This window comes from Lichtheimia ornata (genome assembly GCF_029851405.1).
Source record: "Lichtheimia ornata isolate CBS 291.66 chromosome Unknown scaffold00040, whole genome shotgun sequence".
Classification (NCBI taxonomy): Eukaryota; Fungi; Mucoromycota; class Mucoromycetes; order Mucorales; family Lichtheimiaceae; genus Lichtheimia; species Lichtheimia ornata.
The window spans coordinates 50,350-70,096 of NW_026695360.1; the positions used below are offsets into that span (position 1 = coordinate 50,350).

General features: G+C 43.7%; 2 protein-coding genes and 1 non-coding gene across 3 annotated transcripts; 2 read left to right on the plus strand and 1 right to left on the minus strand.

Annotated features, from left to right (window-relative positions):
• Positions 1-430: 430 nt before the first annotated feature.
• O0I10_007898 (GTP-binding protein LepA) lies at positions 431-3,501 on the plus strand (the record flags this gene model as incomplete). Its single annotated transcript, XM_058487909.1, has 21 exons — positions 431-532; positions 601-691; positions 746-773; positions 831-933; positions 992-1,054; positions 1,115-1,273; positions 1,333-1,416; positions 1,474-1,538; positions 1,588-1,700; positions 1,756-1,805; positions 1,859-1,899; positions 1,956-2,195; positions 2,254-2,332; positions 2,389-2,437; positions 2,491-2,618; positions 2,674-2,706; positions 2,760-2,939; positions 2,994-3,169; positions 3,226-3,262; positions 3,316-3,391; positions 3,446-3,501. 21 exons carry the CDS (start codon positions 431-433, stop codon positions 3,499-3,501), a joined length of 1,953 nt encoding a protein of 650 aa, XP_058341247.1.
• Positions 3,502-4,613: 1,112 nt separating this feature from the next.
• O0I10_007899 lies at positions 4,614-4,685 on the plus strand. Its single transcript has one exon. It is a non-coding gene; the product is annotated as a tRNA-Glu (tRNA).
• Positions 4,686-5,723: 1,038 nt separating this feature from the next.
• O0I10_007900 (uncharacterized protein) lies at positions 5,724-10,891 on the minus strand (the record flags this gene model as incomplete). The annotated part of the gene is made up of 5 exons (XM_058487910.1): positions 5,724-6,080; positions 6,143-7,720; positions 7,777-8,946; positions 9,011-10,805; positions 10,872-10,891. 5 exons carry the CDS (start codon positions 10,889-10,891, stop codon positions 5,724-5,726), a joined length of 4,920 nt encoding a protein of 1,639 aa, XP_058341248.1.
• Positions 10,892-19,747: the final 8,856 nt, after the last annotated feature.

Consider the following 19,747-nt stretch of genomic DNA (forward strand, 5'->3'; position numbering starts at 1 on the left):
ATGCACAATAAAAGAGTGTGATCGCCACCCATCGCTATCTCTCCCTGCCATACTTTTTTGATTGCTTACAAGAGGTCGAATATCCAAGGTTTTGTGTATACTCCCTTTTTTGATTCCCTGTGAATAAGCGCTGATCTCTGCTGGCCATTCATGGTGCTTCATTGTTATCCAAGCTATCATTGTAAATGCATGATAGAAGGCAAACACGAGGAGAAACATCCTTGTCACCGGCTTTTTTAAGTGTATGTACGTTACAATCCAAGCGATTTTATCATCATATGTCTTATTGAACGGGAATCATATTACACTAAAAGTAATCGTGTGGATTTGCTATGTCGATCAGGTCATAATGCATAATGGAGGAGTGTCGGATATAAAAGCCACGCTGTAATTTCAAGCCTTGACCACCAACTTGTACACTTCTCCTTGAATGCATGGCTTGCTGTTGCATCGCATAATTCGCCATAGGCCTGCATTCCAGGTCCTACGTCCAACATGTCAACGCTTCTACTCGAAGAAATCGTCCACCGAGGTGCGTGTGAATACCCGATCGCTCAACAACTTGGAATGCCATATTGATACGTGCCTTCCTCCACTTAGAAACTGAAAGCTGCCGATCCTGCACGCAACATTGATCTCGAATCGTTTCCTGCAGAGAACATACGAAACTTTAGTATCATTGCACATATCGGTACGTCGAAACGAACGCTGTAGTCGATATACGTTGTAACCGTATCCTGGATAGATCATGGCAAAAGTACACTCGCTGACAGGCAAGTGACAACATATCATCATCATCATCAATGCCATCCTTCCTAACTCTCGAAAAGATTATTGGAGTTGACGAAGACCATATCAGCAACATCATCCAACAAGCAAGTACTCGATAAGCTCAAGGTGGAAAGGGAACGGGGTATTACAGTCAAGGCACAGGTAATCTCTCTTTTGATGCCAAAGGAAACCCTGCTCTTATACTCATTAATTGCTGCAGACCGTATCCATGTTTTACAATTACAAGGGCAAGGACTATCTACTCAATTTGATCGACACTCCAGTAAGGATTCAAAATTGAAATTACTTGGATTACCTTGATGGTTGATTGTTTGCCTTTCAGGGTCACGTGGATTTCAGCTATGAGGTGTCCCGATCACTGGCTGCATGTCAAGGAACGCTGTTGCTGGTAGACGCTGCACAAGGAATACAAGCTCAAACTGTGGCAAACTTCTATCTTGCTTTTGGTGAAGGATTGCATATCATTCCAGTGCTAAACAAAGTAAGCTCAGCTTCGGCATCTTTTATTCATGTGAGACTAACAGTGCAATGTACATAAAGGTGGATCTCCCTGGCGCCGAACCTGAGAGGGCCATGCAACAAATACAAAGCGCTTTCGAATTGGATACATCATCGATTTTAAAGGTACGTAACAATGCTTGAATTGGATATTCCCTTTGCTGATTAGGAAATGAATTATAGATCTCGGCAAAAACAGGCTTGAATGTTGACACTGTATTACCGAGGATCATTGAAGATATACCACCGTAAGTATCAGCATGGGGGTATTCAATGTTATATTCACACGTCTTTTAGCCCACCGGGATCACGCGACAAACCATTTCGTGCGCTATTATTCGATTCGTGGTATGACCAATATGTTGGTGTGGTGTGCCTAGTGCGTGTAGTGGATGGAAAGATTCGCAAAGGTACGTGTTCATATATACGATTCTCATCATCATTTACTAATTGAAGCTTATGCAGGTGACAAAATTGCATTCGTCCATTCCGATTCAAAATACGATGTATCCGAGGTAAGAGGCATAGCATTTGAAAGATACGGGTGATCTAATTTGTTCCAAACAAGGTTGGAATCATGCATCCTGAACAACTTCCCACTGGATATTTGTGAGTATTTGTTACCTAGAGATAAGGGATCTCCTCTTACCATTGGTCTAAATTAGGCATGCTGGACAAGTTGGCTATGTGATCTGTGGTATGAAATCAGCATCCGAAGCTCATGTTGGCGATACCTTTTATCATATCGGCAAACCAGTCGAAGCATTACCTGGTTTCCAACCTGCACAATCAATGGTCTTTGCTGGTATTTTCCCTGTTGATACGAATGATTTTCGTCGGCTGGATGAATCGATCACCAAGTTGACATTGAACGATGCCAGCGTATCGGTACATAAGGAGACAAGGTGTGTTGAGCTTTGGCACAAAGTAAATTTTCGCGCTGCATACTCATATTGCTGATAGTCATGCTCTTGGGCAAGGATGGCGTCTAGGATTTCTTGGTACACTCCACATGGATGTCTTTCGACAACGGTTGGAAAATGTATGCAGCAACTAAGACTTAGCACTTCATCACAATGGCTGACGTGATATCTTTAGGAATATGATGCCAGTATCATTGTCACACAACCTACTGTCCCTTACAGGAGTAAGTCTTTCAATGGATAAATGAATACAGCTTCTGACTATGGATGAATGTAGTCGTCTATCGCGACAAAACAACCAAGATTGTTCGCAACCCATCCGATTTTCCTGATGCAGATGAACGTGCACTAAAAGTTGCAAGGCTGGAAGAGCCCATGGTTTTGGCCACTTTGATCTTTCCAGAGGTGAGAACTTTATTATGGATGCTCAAATAGCGCATTACTAATAACATGAGAATAGGACTACATGGGTAAAATGATCGAGCTTTGCGGGGTATGTATACCACACACACCAATTGGAGGGATTGTTAGTAATTGCTCGAGTAGAGTCGCCGTGGAGAACAACGTGAATACGTCTTTGTGGATGAGACCCGAGTGATGATGAAGTATATGATGCCACTTGCCGAGGTAGTCACCGACTTTTACGATGAGCTGAAGAGCCGGTCTTCTGGATATGCCACGTTTGACTACGAGGATGCTGGTTATGAAGAAAGTGATTTAGTCAAGGTATGGGTTTTACTATATTACGAGTAGCTTTTACCTAAACAATTGACATTATAGATGACGGTGTTGCTGAATCATAAACCGGTGGATGCCCTATCTATTATTCTACATCGTTCGCAAGTTGATGTCGTTGGTCGTGATTGGGTGAAACGCCTCAAGAACGTAATCCAAAAGCAGCTTTTCGAAGTCGTTATTCAAACAGCTTTGGGGCACAAGATCGTGGCCAGAGAAACGTGAGTAGACTTTTTTGCATATTGTAGGATGAGCTTGATGCTGATGGATATTCTAGAATCCCGGCTCTGAGGAAGAACGTCACTGCAAAATGCGTAAGTAATATCCATTCATCAAAGACGCATATATATTAATGCACATGATATAGTATGGTGGTGATGTCTCCCGGAAAATGAAGCTTCTTCAAAAACAAAAGGAAGGGAAAAAGCGTATGAAGATGATCGGTAAGCAATCTTTTCCACATGTCATTGTTTCTTCACCTGACCATTGGTCTTTAGGTAATGTCGAGATTCCCCAAAAGGCCTTCTACGATTTCCTGGATAAGAAATCTTGATGAATGAGCATGGCAACTCCATTATCACCGTACACAGCATTCTCATCATTCCCTCACAACCCGAGCTAGTAGCGCCATAGAACTACCATTGTACGCATTATATAGATTCAACAAATGATAAACAAAGAGTGTGCTGGATACATTTATTCCACAACAATACAGCACGATGCACGGATCTTGCTCCATTGTCATTGTCAAAACTCATACCTTGTGTCATCAAACAGCTACAATGTACACTTTGTATCCATTTTTATCCCTACACACATGGTGTGCAATGATTCATCCTTATTGCCTTTCGTTTTTTCATGCAACAGCTGCGCCAATCAAGTGGGGATCTTGGTGGTTTAAGTTGTTTCTGCGAACAGTCAAAGGATTACACGACAAAAGATATATAAACCACAAGTTGGAATTGAATAGGTATTAACGCCTAGAGACTGAATACTGAATACTTGATCCAGAAAGCAAGATGATACCAATGAAAACCTTTATTCGTTGCTCATTATGAATGATAACCCCCATTAATGCCAAGTAATCAGCTACGTACATAGTCTTGTTGATAAACATTCATCAATCACCATTGCTGTTCCCAAACTTCTTTGCTCCTCCACTCCTTTTCTTTTTACTTCGTTCAACGTATGTGGTAGTTGCAAATAGACATGTGCTTGAGCATGAGTATACGCGATTGAGTGGTTGCCATTTCACTTTTCATACTGCAATGCAAGTCTTGTCTCCTTTCCCCGCCCCCATTTCCATACAGGTAATAAAAGTCACTGCTACTGTTGCTGCTGGATGCAGGTTGATAGGGTAACAAGTGTATATCGAAAAGCAGAGGGAACAACAGCAGCGTCGAATCCCCACAAAGGTGAACAAAATGTCAGCACCCCTGGGTTTGAATCACTCCTCTTTATGTACTTCCGCCACTCATTTATTGAATTGCTCGTCATGCACCCTCCCAAATACGTTCTTCTTTACATAAATGGATTCTATGTCATTTTCTCGTTACTATGATACCCAACACGTATAGCTTTCATCCACCTTTTTCTTCGCCTTTTTAGGAAATTTTTAGGTTTATATAGTACCGACGCGTTTAAATTATAAGAACAAGAGAAACATCCTCTATGGTCCAGCGGTCAGGATCCCTGTCTTTCACACAGGTGGCCCGGGTTCGACTCCCGGTGGGGGAATTTTTTGCGTTTTTAAAAAAGAATGGGTCAACTTGCCATGTCAAACGCATTTTTTTTGCATGAAGTACCTTTGAAAGAGGTTGTTTTGAGACGTATCGCTTAATACCAATGTCGTGGGGAACAAAAAACTTCTCGCCAATCGATAGCGGCTCCATTGCGACACGCAACACTTTTTGCGCGATTGTTGAGGGCTCATCTTTCGGCTTGCTCCTAAGTGAACGCTTTATCGCTTAGCTGCATAATACTCAGTTGCCTCGCGACTCTTACCTGCTCTTTTTTCAGCGTTATCGACACACCTTTTGTCACCTCGTCATTTCGCGATGAAGAGAAGCAAAAGAACAACGAGCACCTTCATGTTCCCACACACACACTAGTTAAACTTTACCTGGTGCCACATGACACAACAAAGGCTCGGCATCATCATCCGAGCGACGATGGAGACTGTCATATTTTCATGCTCCCAAGGTCCCAAGCAGGCATCAACGCATAGTTGTGATGCTACAAATCTCGTCTTCGGCTTTTACCATATCATGATATCAAGGAATTACATGTTCGAATGCCATTTATCGCGAATGCTGCACTTGCTACTATATCCACTACCAATGTTTTGTTTCTCTACCTTGTGGCGTTACAGCACAATCATAGACAGAAATATTATGTCAAACGACATCACCAATATAGAGAGTGATGCTGAAAGAATAAAAGTGGCAGCTGACAGGTGTAAAGTTGATTGCGAAGATTGATCCAAAGTTTATTGATGATCATGCCGTAGCAAGCTGAGAAGATGCTTGAGTCGAATAACAAAGAATGATGGTAATTGAAAGATGAATTCGAAGGTGAGCTGATTGCTTAGCTAACTTGTTTGCACCACCATTCTTTCTTAGCATAACTTATTACTGCATTGATTTCCTTTCCATAGCACTAGAGTATCTACGTATCCTTTGTATCGTATTATGCGAATCCTCGTAATGTAATTATAGAGTGCTGGGTATATTAGATGTCTTTATTATCAATTGGTTGTATGGTTTGTATATGGAATCAAATGGGGAAAGACAAGTTGCTTGTTAAATCGATGCGGGGACCAAGTACAGCAGGTACTATTAAAAGGCCAAGCAAGAGTAATGACATGGCAGTAAGCAATATACCGTACAATCCAGCAGTGCGTCGACGTATCCGTTGTTGAGAAAGTGGGTAGATGGGTTCACGTATTTGGCGACTGGGCATGAGCCAAAAAAGCATGAGAGAATGCCAACGATCAATTCCAGGTATCAGGCACACAATAAACAGGAACATCAGGATAAAGTGTCCAAGCAGAAAATCAGTAGCAAACAACGTCATCTCAACGATCTTGCATACATATTCACGCAATGGTTGTGATAAGGCATGCCATCCAAGCTATACAATGACCTTGTTAATATCGCTAACGAGCACCATAAGGTAGCTAATAATGCACTTACCCCTCGACCGTACCACCTGCCAGTCCACCATCCTTCATTGCTTTGACCTTCCTCAAACTCGCGTGTCAATAAAAAGATCGTCATGATATGGAAAAGGGCTCTTTGTATTGCGCCAACGGTCACCATGCCAAGTAATGTCCGTACAAAGTGCCATTCTTCCAACATGTACAGCAGCTCAAAAAAGACGATAAAAATAACCACCGCTGATCCATGAGCGATTGCTGCCACCGTTGCTGCAAACTTGACACCACAACAAAAGGATGCCATCCATCCGCTAACAAGCGACAAGCAAAAGAGCCCGGCTGTTATGGCAGCATTGAGAGCAATAGGTCCAAAAGCAATCACACCAATACGTAGCAATGCACTTGGTCCCTGGTTTGGTTGAGTGGAATCATGTGGATCAAAGCTTCGCACGTACAAGTAGGCAAATAAGCAAACAGCTGCAAGCATAATTGGCATCACAATCTCGGAAAAGAAAATGACAGAGAGCTGTGCCCGTGGTCGTTTGCTTAATCCAGTCAATTGACTCTTGTCCTTCTTGATACCCGTAATCCTTGTTCGAGTCAAGCGGCAGTAATCAATCCATGATCTTTGATGCGACTTGCCATTGCCACGTGATAGCCATCGAAGGAATTCCCGGTAGTCGACAAGGAAATCGGTGAGAGCAAACTGATGGGGATTGAACACAAATGGTGCGAGTATCAAGGCTACCACTGTGATCCAGAAATAAATCAAATGAGGGATCCATATCACCATAGAGCCAAAGAGAAGGATCAGAAAGCAACGTGCTCCAAGGTATGTACTTGTATCAGCAAATCGAGCATACAAAAGGGAGAATGGCACTCGTGATGTAGCAAATCCACGACCCGTAGCGATATAGCGTGCACCACCAAATGACAAGTTGTTGAGGATTGCATGTGCATAAGATTGTGTGACAAAGATCTCGAAAAGGGGTGACAATGAAAGCATATGCTTGGCAAAACGAGTCAACGCACGTAGGAAACCTCGTTCGGCTGTTTCTTGCAAGAACAGGGGCAAGAAGGAAACAAAGAAAACCACAAAGATAGATAATACAACACGCTTGAGCCATTCAATAACAGGTATCAAGTTATGACAGCCTTCGGGTATCAATGGTGCATCATCAGGGGCATCTGGATGAAACTCGCACATTGTCAAGGGAATGGCCATAGCAGAGAACATGAGAAGCACCAACGTAAATATCTGGACCGATAGCATGATGAAAATGTTGTTGATGTGAAAGCCAGGGTGTGCATAATAGAAAGTGAGGAATCGATCAAGAGGTAGCTGAGTGCCGAGATAGTAGTATTCACGTGACAACATTTGTTCTCCCATGCCAGTGCCAATCTTTGTGACAAAATTGACAATTGAACCAAAGCCGAGATCACGTCCTTTGCCGCATTGAAAGTATTCGATATGCTTGATCCTTCCACCTCGTTGAAAAGCGTTCATACCAGCATAAATGTCTTCGTTGAGATGCAATCCCTTTTGTGCTTTGCTGACACCACCACGCGTAGTCATGAACACAGCATTCAAGAAATCAGGATGGCCATAATGGAGCTATAACAAATTGAAATGTGAATAAAAATGTATGATAGACCCCGCATATGCCTTACCTTGCCACCAATGGTTGCCATGATACGCTGACTAAGTGTGCCAAATGTTTGTTCCTTTCCAGCTGCAATGTCTCCAAGGACACCAATGTTCTCCGAAAAGATGTACTCTCTCGCACCAACAATAGCTACGGGTCCTGGACTTGACTCAGGTCTTTCAGCATAAGGTGAGACGCTGGGGTCGTATACATCATCCTCAAATTCACCAAGCACGTTGCGAATCTTTAGGCATTCCTCAAGGTAGTTGTCTTGGTTGGCATCAATCAGCTGCAGGTATTCGCCACGATAGAAAATAAGTGCATTGTTCTGGTTGTCGGCCTTGCCATCACCGAGAATAGGGTTGCCTGGCAACCGAATACGATACTTTGGAACGCGCTCACGTGCTTCTCCTTGAATGGGACAATGACCATCAATCAACACAGAGTAGTATTCACCCTCAGGCGTCTTTTCAAGGTATGCAATCTGCAAGTCTGGATAGGCGTTGAGCAGGAATTCGGCACTTTCTTTCTCCTCCTTGGAAAATGATTGATAGCGTTGCATTGCCAATAGAAATCGAAATTTACGATTCGCCATCTCGTCAAGCTCACTTTCCTTTTGACAACGTTCAGGGGATTCGGTGCGGTACAAGAGCTTGATCGCCTTATGATAATTCATGAAACCCGTCACTGTGCGATACAATGTCTGTGATCGTAATGATGCCCAAATTCGTGTGCGTAACGTGTACTCTGGTGCTGATGATTTGAATCCAACGCAGTAAAATGGAAGATCATCCGCTACTTGGCTCGTGCATGACTTGTCAAAATCATTATCCACCATAATCTCGTCTGCCAAAACCTTGGTATCCTTGACAAAGTTCTCCCATTCAAAAGGATGCAGCTTTTTGAGATACTCAAGTAAGGTGATACGTGTGTTGCTGTCCTCTTCACGGATGATTTCCCTCAGCGACAAAAGAATCTTCTCTCCATAATGTGGCGTTAAAACGGTGAATGTTGGCATGCTGGGAACAGGCAATGGCTCGGGCATGGGCGTAGTCAAACTTTGTGCAAAAAATTGCATACGTCGCTCAGCTTCACTCTTTTGTGGGAAATACTCGGTCTTGAATGCAACATCCTCTTGAGAAACAAAGAAGGTTGGTGGTTTGAGGATTGTGCGCTTGTTGTCAGGATCAGGGATCTGTAAATGTACATGCACATGTTAATATCCAATCATCAAAGCGACTTTTTAATGATTTACATACCTGCTGATAAAGTAACTTGGCAACATGATCGGGTGACAACAAATGTTCGCGATACATTGAAATCACAAATGCATTCCAGATATGTGAGCATAGCTCCTTTGGCTTCCAATTGGGAACCTCATCAGCTGCAAGCACCTTGGCATAGATCCGCTTTGGCAAACGAGAGTACATGTTGCGCCATGGTGTCCAAATGGAGACTCCAAGATAGAATGATCGGATGACTGAAAACAAGGTATTCCAAATAATGTACCAGAGGTATGTATCCAAGAAAAACAACACCAATTCCATGAGCAGCATCAATGCAAGAGAAACATAGGGCATGATCCGGCACACGATATTCCCACCAAGTAGACTATCATTGCATTGATCGATATCAATACGCAGCATCACACGCAATGGGTCCTTGAACGAGAGGGCGACAAAGAAATAGGACTCCAAGAACTTGCAACCAAAGACGCAGCACCAAATGGCCATGGACATGTAACGATCGGCACGCTTCAGTCGTGGAAAATTGCCCATCATGGTAGCATCATCAAGTGACAAGGAGGATGCCTTTGGAACAAGTGCAAAATAGATGCTGACTCCAATGCTGATCAACAGCTGTATAATGGACACCAACATAGACCAACGGCTTGATCGATCGAAAATCACACAGTAAACGGAAGGGCCAGTCGTGATCAACCAGAGTGGAATAAGCAACCAAAGGCGTCGCATCAATCGCATAGAACGTCGCCATGTCCATGGGATATAAGAGTATTCAACAATGTTGGCAAGCATGACCAAAGAGACGGCCCAACTACCACCCAAGGCAACCACTGATAATCGCATCGGCATTTCATCTTCGCCATACAACTCATCCGCGTTTGCACTTATGTAGAACCAAAAAGGGACCACATGTATAATCCATATGCGAGTGAAATTGACAAGCAAATGAAGCCATGATCGCTTTTCTTTGTACGTTTTGTGAAAGATCTTCTTCCATTCGACTTGCTGCAAGATCTCATATTGCTGTTCAGTTGGATGCTTCTCGACACAATCGATCCACGATCGCCAAAAGTATTGATTGACATCATCGTATCCAATAATCTTTGCATGATCCCGTTCACGTTGCTGAGATTGATCACGTAAAAAGGTGTAAAGGGGTGTGACAATGGTATCCAGGAAATCGCCTTCAGGTGCCACCTTGGTTTCCTCTTCAGTCGATAGTGATGCGATGCGTCCAGATGCACATTGAAAGATAAAGCAAAGAAGTTCAGGACAAAAGCGTAATACGGATGCTTCACCCCAAATCAGGAGCCATAATGCAAGTTGTTGAATACGATCGTCGTCGGTGTGAGCTGTTTGTGGTGTGCGTCCTGTTTTTATGCACCATTGTCGATAGTTGGCGTCTGGTCCACCAATGTACTCAGCATGAAGAGAATGGAGCGCTGCTAATGCCGGCATACGCGATCCACGAGAGTCAAGCATCACCCTAAAGTGGTCGAGCATGTTTTGCATACTGTCATGCTGAAAGCCAAACGTGTTGGTCAACCGTACAAAGATCTGCTGAATGTTGCGTAACGATAGCACTTTGGCATTGTCGTTGAGGTGCTCCACCAATGTGTCGTTTGAAAGGCTGTTTGGAAGCGTGTCATCACCAGTCGCCATGACATCGGGACTACTGTATTTGCGTAGAGGTCGTTGTCGTCGAGCATCAATGTGTGCAACAAGAGTATCGGTGGAAGGTGCATAACGCAGATATCGCCCTGAGTTTTGAATGTCATCCCGAACATGATCATAGAGACTGTCACTTGACCTATATATCAATGATGTTAGAACACCTTATGCATCCAATAAATGATAATGTGCCACCATCACTCACGTCTTCATCTCATGATACATGGTTTATTCTACTGCAGGTAAAAGGGAACAAAAAAGAAGATAATGAATAAAGGAACGATAATATATACATGATCAAGCCTGTACACGTGCATAAATTCCAACCAAAAATGGAGTCCCTAACATCCCCTTTTAATTTGGCAAGATCGATTGATTAAAAAATCTACATTGATACGGGGGTAAAAGAGCGATCTGGGTCTACCGTTTCCATCCATAGGATATGACATAGTGTGTTGCCGAGATTTGCAATTTGTTCACGCATTGCTCCATCCACAGGTGACGCCCGATTACTTTCTCGGCTCACCATCCATCCCTGAATGTGCGTCGCAGATGAATCCAATTGAAGGTGAATCATAAAATCCATATAGCGGCCATGATTGTAGAGCAGTAAATGCCGTTTACCACTGCTATCACGGATATCCTTGACACTTTTTCTTTGCAGCAACACCGTAAGCAAGTCAAATACACGATGCCAATCCAATGGCACACTTGAAAATATCATGTTCTGATCCACCTGCCGCACGTCAATATGATCGAATTCACTCAGCAACTTGGTCAATCGAGCTGACTCGGCACCAGGGAGTGTTATTGAGCTTGCTTCATATAACTCACTCCAATCATTGTGTCGCTTACAATACATGATCACCTATACAAAATCTAATGAGTATTTGATTCTTTAAAAGTGATATGAAACAATACCTCTGCCACAATCGTATCCATCCTATCCCTTGCATTGGTCACAATATCATCCATGGTATAGCCATCAAGCAGTAGCATTGCATCAATAGGATCCACAATGATTGCATTTGGTTTGGGAGTGACACTTCCATTCTTGACAAGCATTTCAGGGTTGCTCTCGCCTTGATACACCACAAGAATAAAGTATTCGAGCCATAATCCATCATCCGTCGTCTCTGCAGGACATATAATCAATGTGTGTTTCCATAAGCCAGCTCTTCCACCATCCGATATAAATGAGAGATCATGGCTGGTCACAGCAGCGCCCACGGATTTGTTTCGAACCATCACAGGTCGCATGCCGTGTCGTGGTGCACTTTGTAAAAGCGTATCAAAGAACTTGTTGCGATTGATAGTATCCGTCACTTGATAAAAGCCATGGATCACACGATTGCGTGCATAGGATGCGGGTCGTTTGTGAACAGCGCAAAATTGCCGTAATACAAGAAGTAGGTTCAAATGGAAAGTCCCTGCTGGCTGCTGAAGATTGTCACTCGTATTGTTGGCAGCGCTGAGCAATTGCTGAATGTAACGTAAATGAAAGTCGTACACAAAAGAATTGATATGGATCAATTGTTTGAAGCGTCCACAGGTTTCCTCAAGCTGACGCACATTCTCATGAGTGCGCATTTTCGTTGTATCAGCCAATCGACCATACTGCCCATGTAATGTGTAAAGGGTGACTGATACATGGTTCCCTGTCAGCCGAATTTCGCCCATGATGGAACCTCCTCGCACAACACGTAATAGATAGAGAGGCTGGCAATCGATCAACAAGTTTTGGGTGGCGCAAAAGTATTGAATGTCGTCTTCTCCACCAGCATCGACGTCTGTGCTAACATCCACCTTCCTCATTTGTACGCCTTCCAAATAGGATGCGTAATCCATAACGAGTGTTGTAAGCATTTTGCGATACCAATCCACCGTCAAGTCGCGCGCTACCATATCATCATCCAGATTCTCCCACTTTTCATCGTATCGTGAAAACAACAGTGGTGTACGGCAATAATGAAATACTCGGGCAGAACGCAAAATGGCTTGAATATCACCTCGTGTCAATTTATCTCGTTCACCAGAAGAATAGTCATGTTGTTGTCCTTGTGCGTCGTAATAATGTCTACTCCATTTGACACATACTTGACGTGTCTTTTCTTGAAGGATACGTTGATTTGCTCGATACGCCAAGGCATTCAAAAAGCTGAGACCGTGTCGCTTAAGTACATCATGATCATGCTTATCTCGCTCGTAAGCAGTCAACCCAGCCAATGTACGATCAATGTCACTTGCTTCAGGTTGAATGATTGCTTTGTTTGCTGCTGCTGCTGCTGCTGCTGTTGTTGTATCATTTTCTTGATCACTGACACGCCAAATATCGCTGCCCTTGTCCGATACCGTTGCATACGAGATAACATCAGTGAGCTCATCAAACGTCGAGCCTTGTCGCTGTTGAGAAGGTCGTGAAGATGATATAGGTGTCATGTTGCTTTCTGGTGATGTTGTTTTGAGATTGGAAGCTTCACTACTCGTTGGTGTGGTGGTTGCCATGGATTTTGGCTTGGGATGGTGTTTTGGTGAAAGCATATGGATGTGTGGTGTAAGATAATGATGACCTTCCAAGAGATGTTGCAAAGATGGACATGTTGCCACGGTGCTGTAATCATCGAGAATCTTTTTGATAGGTTCAGCATGATGAAAAAGCCCAATCTTTTGATGTAAAATGTTGTCCAGCACGCAATTACGAGTCGCTTGGCGATTGACGGCACGAAAAATGTTTTCAAAGATGCTCGTACTTTGCTTCTCAGACCAATTGTACGTGTATACGCAAATGCTATGTGCATCCAATAGAAGGATAAGGAAACAATGTTTGCTGCCATCAGCACGTAGACCATGGCGAGAGCTGCGACTGGTCACACCTGACATTGATCTTGATGATGAACGAGAGCGTTCTTGGGTATCATTTTTGCTGCTGCTCGCTTTTCTGGAGGAATGATGCGAGCTGGTTGAGCTGCGTCTTGATCGTTGCCCTGTAGATCGGTCACTCGCCACACTAGTACGTCTCATTTCATGGCCATCGGATGCCACGTTGCCTAGCTTCTCCACAAAATCGCTCAATCCACTGATACCAACAAGCCGAATATTGTTCCTCAAGCCATCTTGTAATCGTTTTTGACCTTGGTATAGCTCCCAGCTATCAGGTCGATCCACTAAGGTTCCTGCAACGGTCATTCGTAGATTGGTGTCGATATTGCAAAGCTCGCAATTGATGTAATCCAAGATATCATCCATAGCCCATGGCATCACACGCACACTTTGCTCAAATGAAAATACGGTCGAGCTTTTCCATTGGGCGGCCTTTTGCAAAATGTACAAGATCGAATCGATGAAGCGTTTTCGAATCACCTTGGATACGCTCTTTGTTTCTGGTGATAAAAGGGCCCGTTGCAGTAATGCTGCTCCAAAGTCGACGGTTACTGTTTTCTCAATAAAGTAGTCGCATAGGCTTTGCCGGAAACATTCGTATAGATATTGCATTAATGGGTCCGCATCGGTTGATCCCGTGGTCCAAATCTCGATCCACACCTTGCACGAGCTCCTGATATCAGAGCCACTCGATTCCCGAAATTCCTTTTCAAGACAATTTTTGATACGTTCAGGATTAACATCCATGGTGGGTGCACGTGAGACTCGTTCAGTATCTTGTAATATGGGAATCGCTGTGATGCAAATGCCTGCCATGCCTTGACCAGCTGCTAGCTCCAAAGGCGTCGATGAGCCTGGAACTCGTTGTGTGCAATTGTAGTAAAAGCAACATTCTCCGTTTTTTAGTACCCTGAAAGAAAAGGGGAAGGGGGTAAGTAATCTGTCAATATATCCTTTTTATCCCTCCCCTATATATTTTACCTATCCTCGGGGATGGCAAATCGCTCCCGGTTATATAAGCCAACAATATCAGTGACGTAGGGTCCAGCAAGAGACTTGATGCTATCCATCAAAATGGCTTGCTTGAAGAAAGACATCAGGGTACTTGGATCATTCACTAGGATGGGCACGTCAAACACCTCCTTGCTTTTAGGCGGCTTTTCCAAAGGAAGAATGAAACGCACATCCTATTAATAGTAGTAATTTAGTAACCAACATTCTTCCCAGATCGATCCTCCCATAGAGGAATACTTACTGCGGGTGTGGGCTTGGTATTAGGATTTCGAAGAAATACTTGTTGAATCTCATTCAGGGTGATGTGTGATATCAACCGATTCTCCAATAAATCCACAAATTCTTGTTCAATCCATGAAGGAAGATCAATGCCATGTACTTGTAGCACCAGCTCGCGTGCTGATTCACCACCAATAGTAGATCCAGTCGTACTTCTAGTTGCTGTCATTGAGGGTGTCATGCCTTCTACCGGTGTCGACATGGGTGATTTGGTAGGCAGAGGGGAGCTTGCAACTATGGTGGGTGGTTCTCCTTCAGTCTCAATCCAAGTGCCAACTTCTTGCTCAAAGATCTTGCAATACACAATCGAGCTCTCTCGTTCAATAACAAACATCTGGGGTCGGTTCATGACAACAAACAATCGCAAAACATCCGCTGTCAGATACTTGATAGCAACATTGGGTTGAAGGCGCCAATGCAAGGGGAATCGTTTGGTGTAGACAATAGGACATCCAAATTGACCAGGGGTAAATGTAGCATTGTCGATTTCATTGTCATCATCCTCATCCTCATCATCTGAAGAAACATTGCCATTCTCGGGTATGGGTTCCAAGAATTTGCTTTTTTTAAAAGAAAAAATGTGAGGAACAAAGATCGACAGCAATAATACAATGAAATGCTTACCTGCACATGCGTGTTTCTTGTAAACTCCTTAACAAGATGAGGCGATTGGTTGTATCTTGTACCTCCAAAAGCTTGTTCTTGACTCGTTGTATGACATCCAAATGTATTTGAAGCTTTGAATAAAAGAAAATCCGTATATGATCCTCTTGAGGATGCAGCACCAGCCAATAGAGCGGTCGTTTCTGGAAAGGTACTTTGTCTGAATCATTGGTCACGAATTCTTCATGATCGGTGTCGTCTGTTGAGTCGAGTGTGCTGATACCCAATCCATGGCATAAGTCATCATGCTCTACGGATGATGAGCTAGAGCTGATAACGGATGTCTCATCCAAAGGTGATGGCATAATGGGTGTAGTAGCAAGTAACTCTTCGTCCGACATGTTGTAAATGGCATCCAGGCTCACGTAAAAGTAATCACCCACTCGCTGCAATTGATAATTTCCAGGTGTCTTGCCTTGCTTTTCAAGCTCGTCCATAAATAGCTTACGACCTTCTTCAGGGTCCTTAACAAATTGAAACGGCACGTTGACCACGGTTGGAAATTTCACGAAGATGCTGCCATGACCCAGTTGCGTAGCAACGTAACGTAGGATCGACTTGGTAACCACATTCACTCTCAATAGGCCATGCAGCGTCTCTTCGGTTAATAACCATCGTATTCGAGCCTCAGTCTCCGCCAATCCTTCCTGCTGATCTCGTGTGAGCGATGAAAAATGTGTGGGCCTCGAACGCATTGAATGAATGAGAGATCTACAAAAAATAGACTTAGCATATGCAATTTGATATGCATCAATGGTAAGCTTACTCTCGTTGAAGTGGAAGCGTTGCATCTGTAGTGGCATAATCCTCATCCAAGGACCTTGGCATATTCAGGCACACAATATGAAGTGACACTGTCACGTCACCAGAAACCAAAGGTGACCAGCTAGCTTCTTCTTGGGTGGCAGGCTCAAAGTTGAACTGCTTTCCTTGCTGACTCTTCCCAGTGAAGCTCATTGGAAGCGACGTAATAGGGATGGTTGCGACATCGGTCTTCTTCCCTCGTGCTCTTGTGTATACGCATTCAAGTCGTACCAAAAGAGGTATCTGCGAGTAAGCTACGAGGTCCACAAGCAAAGCAATCTTTTCATCCTTGCCCATCTCAGTGTCAACTGGCTTGGGAAATGAAGGTCGATAATAGAATAGATTCAACGTCTTGCCATCTGTGGTATGTATCGGTGCAAAGTATTGCTGCAACACGGCTTTGAATTGCCTCTGGATCTCATCCTCATGATCGCCGCTATTGATAACATTATGAGTATATAGTACAACTTGAAACAAAATCATACCTACCTCAATTCGTTTTCTCGTCGTTGCAGAGTCATCACGTTGATAAAATCTGTGATATCGATTTCCATGGTAGATTCGTCGCAAAGGTCAAGCACCATCCCCAAGTCATCCTTGTTGACAGTAAAACCACGCAAGAGACAAGTGAAGAATGATCGAAAGAAGCTTCTGCAGTAGATGCGTTTGATATCTTGGGTGATTCTAAGAGCGCGTTCTGAAAGCTGTGGTGCTGTCGTAGCTCGTCGTTTGAAATGACCTTCATAGAGTTGTGGTCGCATTGTGATACCCAATCCATCTTCTTCATGCACTAGCCAGTCAATCTTGTTTATGGTGACACCACTATCCTCGTCATCCTCTTGAAAACTCGAGATGTTTTGCAAGGCGACGGCCTGAGTGCTTTTGCTGCTAGGCTTGATTGGCTTTTGTCGAACACACTCAAATACAACAATATCAACATGATGATAGCTGGTGGCCGTAGCATTTTCATCCTCTTGGTTGCTGTTGTCAGAAAGACTTTTGATGATGGAATCCATGGTTGGGAAAAGGATGATAACAAAGGAGCGTGGATCAAAGATTTTGACAAAGCATCTCGTGTCACATAAATCGGATGTCAGCCGAATTCCCGATGCATGATTATGGCCCATGCTTCTTGACATGGCTTTTGACAGCTCTCGCCAAAAGTCGGATCTCCTTTTGTGACTCTCCATAGCAATCTCGCCATCAGACACCTTTTTCAATCCACCCTCGACAAAGTAATTCAATAAAGCATAGCTTTGAGCGCACATGTCGAGATCGGCCAACTTTTCCTTTGCAGCATTCAACGTATTGTCCGGTCGTAAGCAAATTGTATGCGCCATTGATACGTTTTCAAATGCATCAGAAAGTTGGTCATAGCCACTGTCGCCGTCACTTGAATCGCATGTGCTGGTGGCATTCACCTGGAAACGAGGACTGGGATAGGATGCAACAACAAACGCATTCGTCTCCAATACTGAAACGACATCAAATAGTTGTGGCAGCATCATCATAATGGTAGCGTCTTGCGCCATGATAACGTCTTGTGATCTGAAATCCTCCTTAGACTTGGACCTGCCAAGTGCATGGATCTGGTCAAACGTCACCAATTGTGATATGGTCTTACGATCCGGTTCCACCGTCCATATCTTGACAAGCTCATATTGCTCTCGAGTCACACTTGGCTCCATCCATAATTCGGTTGTGATTTTGCCAGTATCTGAATCCTTCCAAATAAAGTATTGAATCGCACAAGGGGGTTCATTCTGATCACTTCCAGGCAACTTGATCTCTTGATAAAAATGAATGCTGTCAGGTCTCGGGGTCACCAATTGATAGCCCTACACGATGACACGTAGTGTATGAGTGAATAGGATAGATGACTGAATTACAACATTACCTGATCCAGCCGCGCTTGACAAAGAAATTGGAATGCAAGATCATGAATTGGCATCATCTTGTGCTCTTTGTGATATTGGTTTTGATGACTATCAGTCTGCCAGGACCAAGTCATATGCCGTAAGTAATCCCGTACAATATATTCGCTGGTCAACCAAAGAGCAACAGGCAGGTACCACGCCCTTGAATTGCCAAGTGACATCCCCTTCTCCACTGGCATGGTCTCAAAATGTTGCTCATCTCTCATAAGTAATCGAGAAAACGGTCGTTGGCATATGGTGTTGACTGATGTTCCAGCTTCTTCCTCTGATCTTTGTAGCAAGTGCAACATATGATTCACGCTTTTCCTCCTTGCTTGCACATCCATGTTGAAAAAGAGAAAGCGCAGCGATACAAGCCGACCATATTCACGTCGTATACGAATCTCATAGAAGGAAGGGGGATATACAAGGCTCAATGAAAAGCCATCTTCTTGTGGTTGCTGTCGATCATTGTCATAGTTGAAACGATTCAAGACTCGTACAAATGTGCCATCAGTGCCTTCAAAATCAGATGTTGTCCGCAATACATGCCGTACACGTTCCAACTCATCCGATATCTCTGCTTCGACGTGATACACAAAGTCTTGATTGTACATGGATGCCAATTTGGGTGCCATGTAAGGTGATACATCTCCAATAAGCAAGTCGATATTATCGTGATCGTACCAGCTGCGTGTTCTTGATCGCCCTTCCGTTTCATTAAGCCGTTCCCAAAAGTCGTGGAAATTCTCAACAAAGGCGTGTCGTTGCTGTATTGGATCGATTGATTGTGATGAACCATTGATAGCTGAAAGATATTTGGTGTTGAAACTAATAGCCGACTTGAGTGTCTCGTCGCCTTCAAAGATGTCATTGAGATAATTCTTGAGTCGTTCAGCTTTGGCGTAGGATGGTGCTGTATACGCGTCACCCACATAGGCTGCTCCTGTGACGACACCCATCATTTGTGCTCTTCTTCTGAATACGTCCCAATTCTGTAGCATGTGAGCAAACTCGGCTTCTGTTCGTACAAAGATCTCAGCACGGGGTGCTTTGGCTCGACAAAAGATGGTGCTTGGAACAAAGCGTTGCTCGGCCTTCATTGGACCAATGATAGCTGGTAACCATGTTGCTCGAATCCTGTATTCTACCACAATGTTGGGTTGCCATTGAAGTGTCATGACGATTTGAACGCGTTCTTTTTTGATGGAGCTGATATCGGGTGCGTCAAAGGATTGCATCACAACATCAGAGCGTTTCATGCCGCTATTGTCATCGAATGATACTGAATGCAAAGAAAATCCTTCACGTGCTCGAGATGCAATGATATGAGAGAATTCAGTTGGCAATGGATATTCTCTGTATCGAAGCAATCGCAATGCCTCTTGAGGAGGTTTAGCGTAAGGATCCCATGGAAAGTTGTAAGGAGCTTCATTATCTCTCGTTGTATCTGCTGTGTCATGTGACTGGAGGCGGGTGTCGTTACTTCGAGGTGCAAGGCATGATTCATGGAACAATAGCCGAG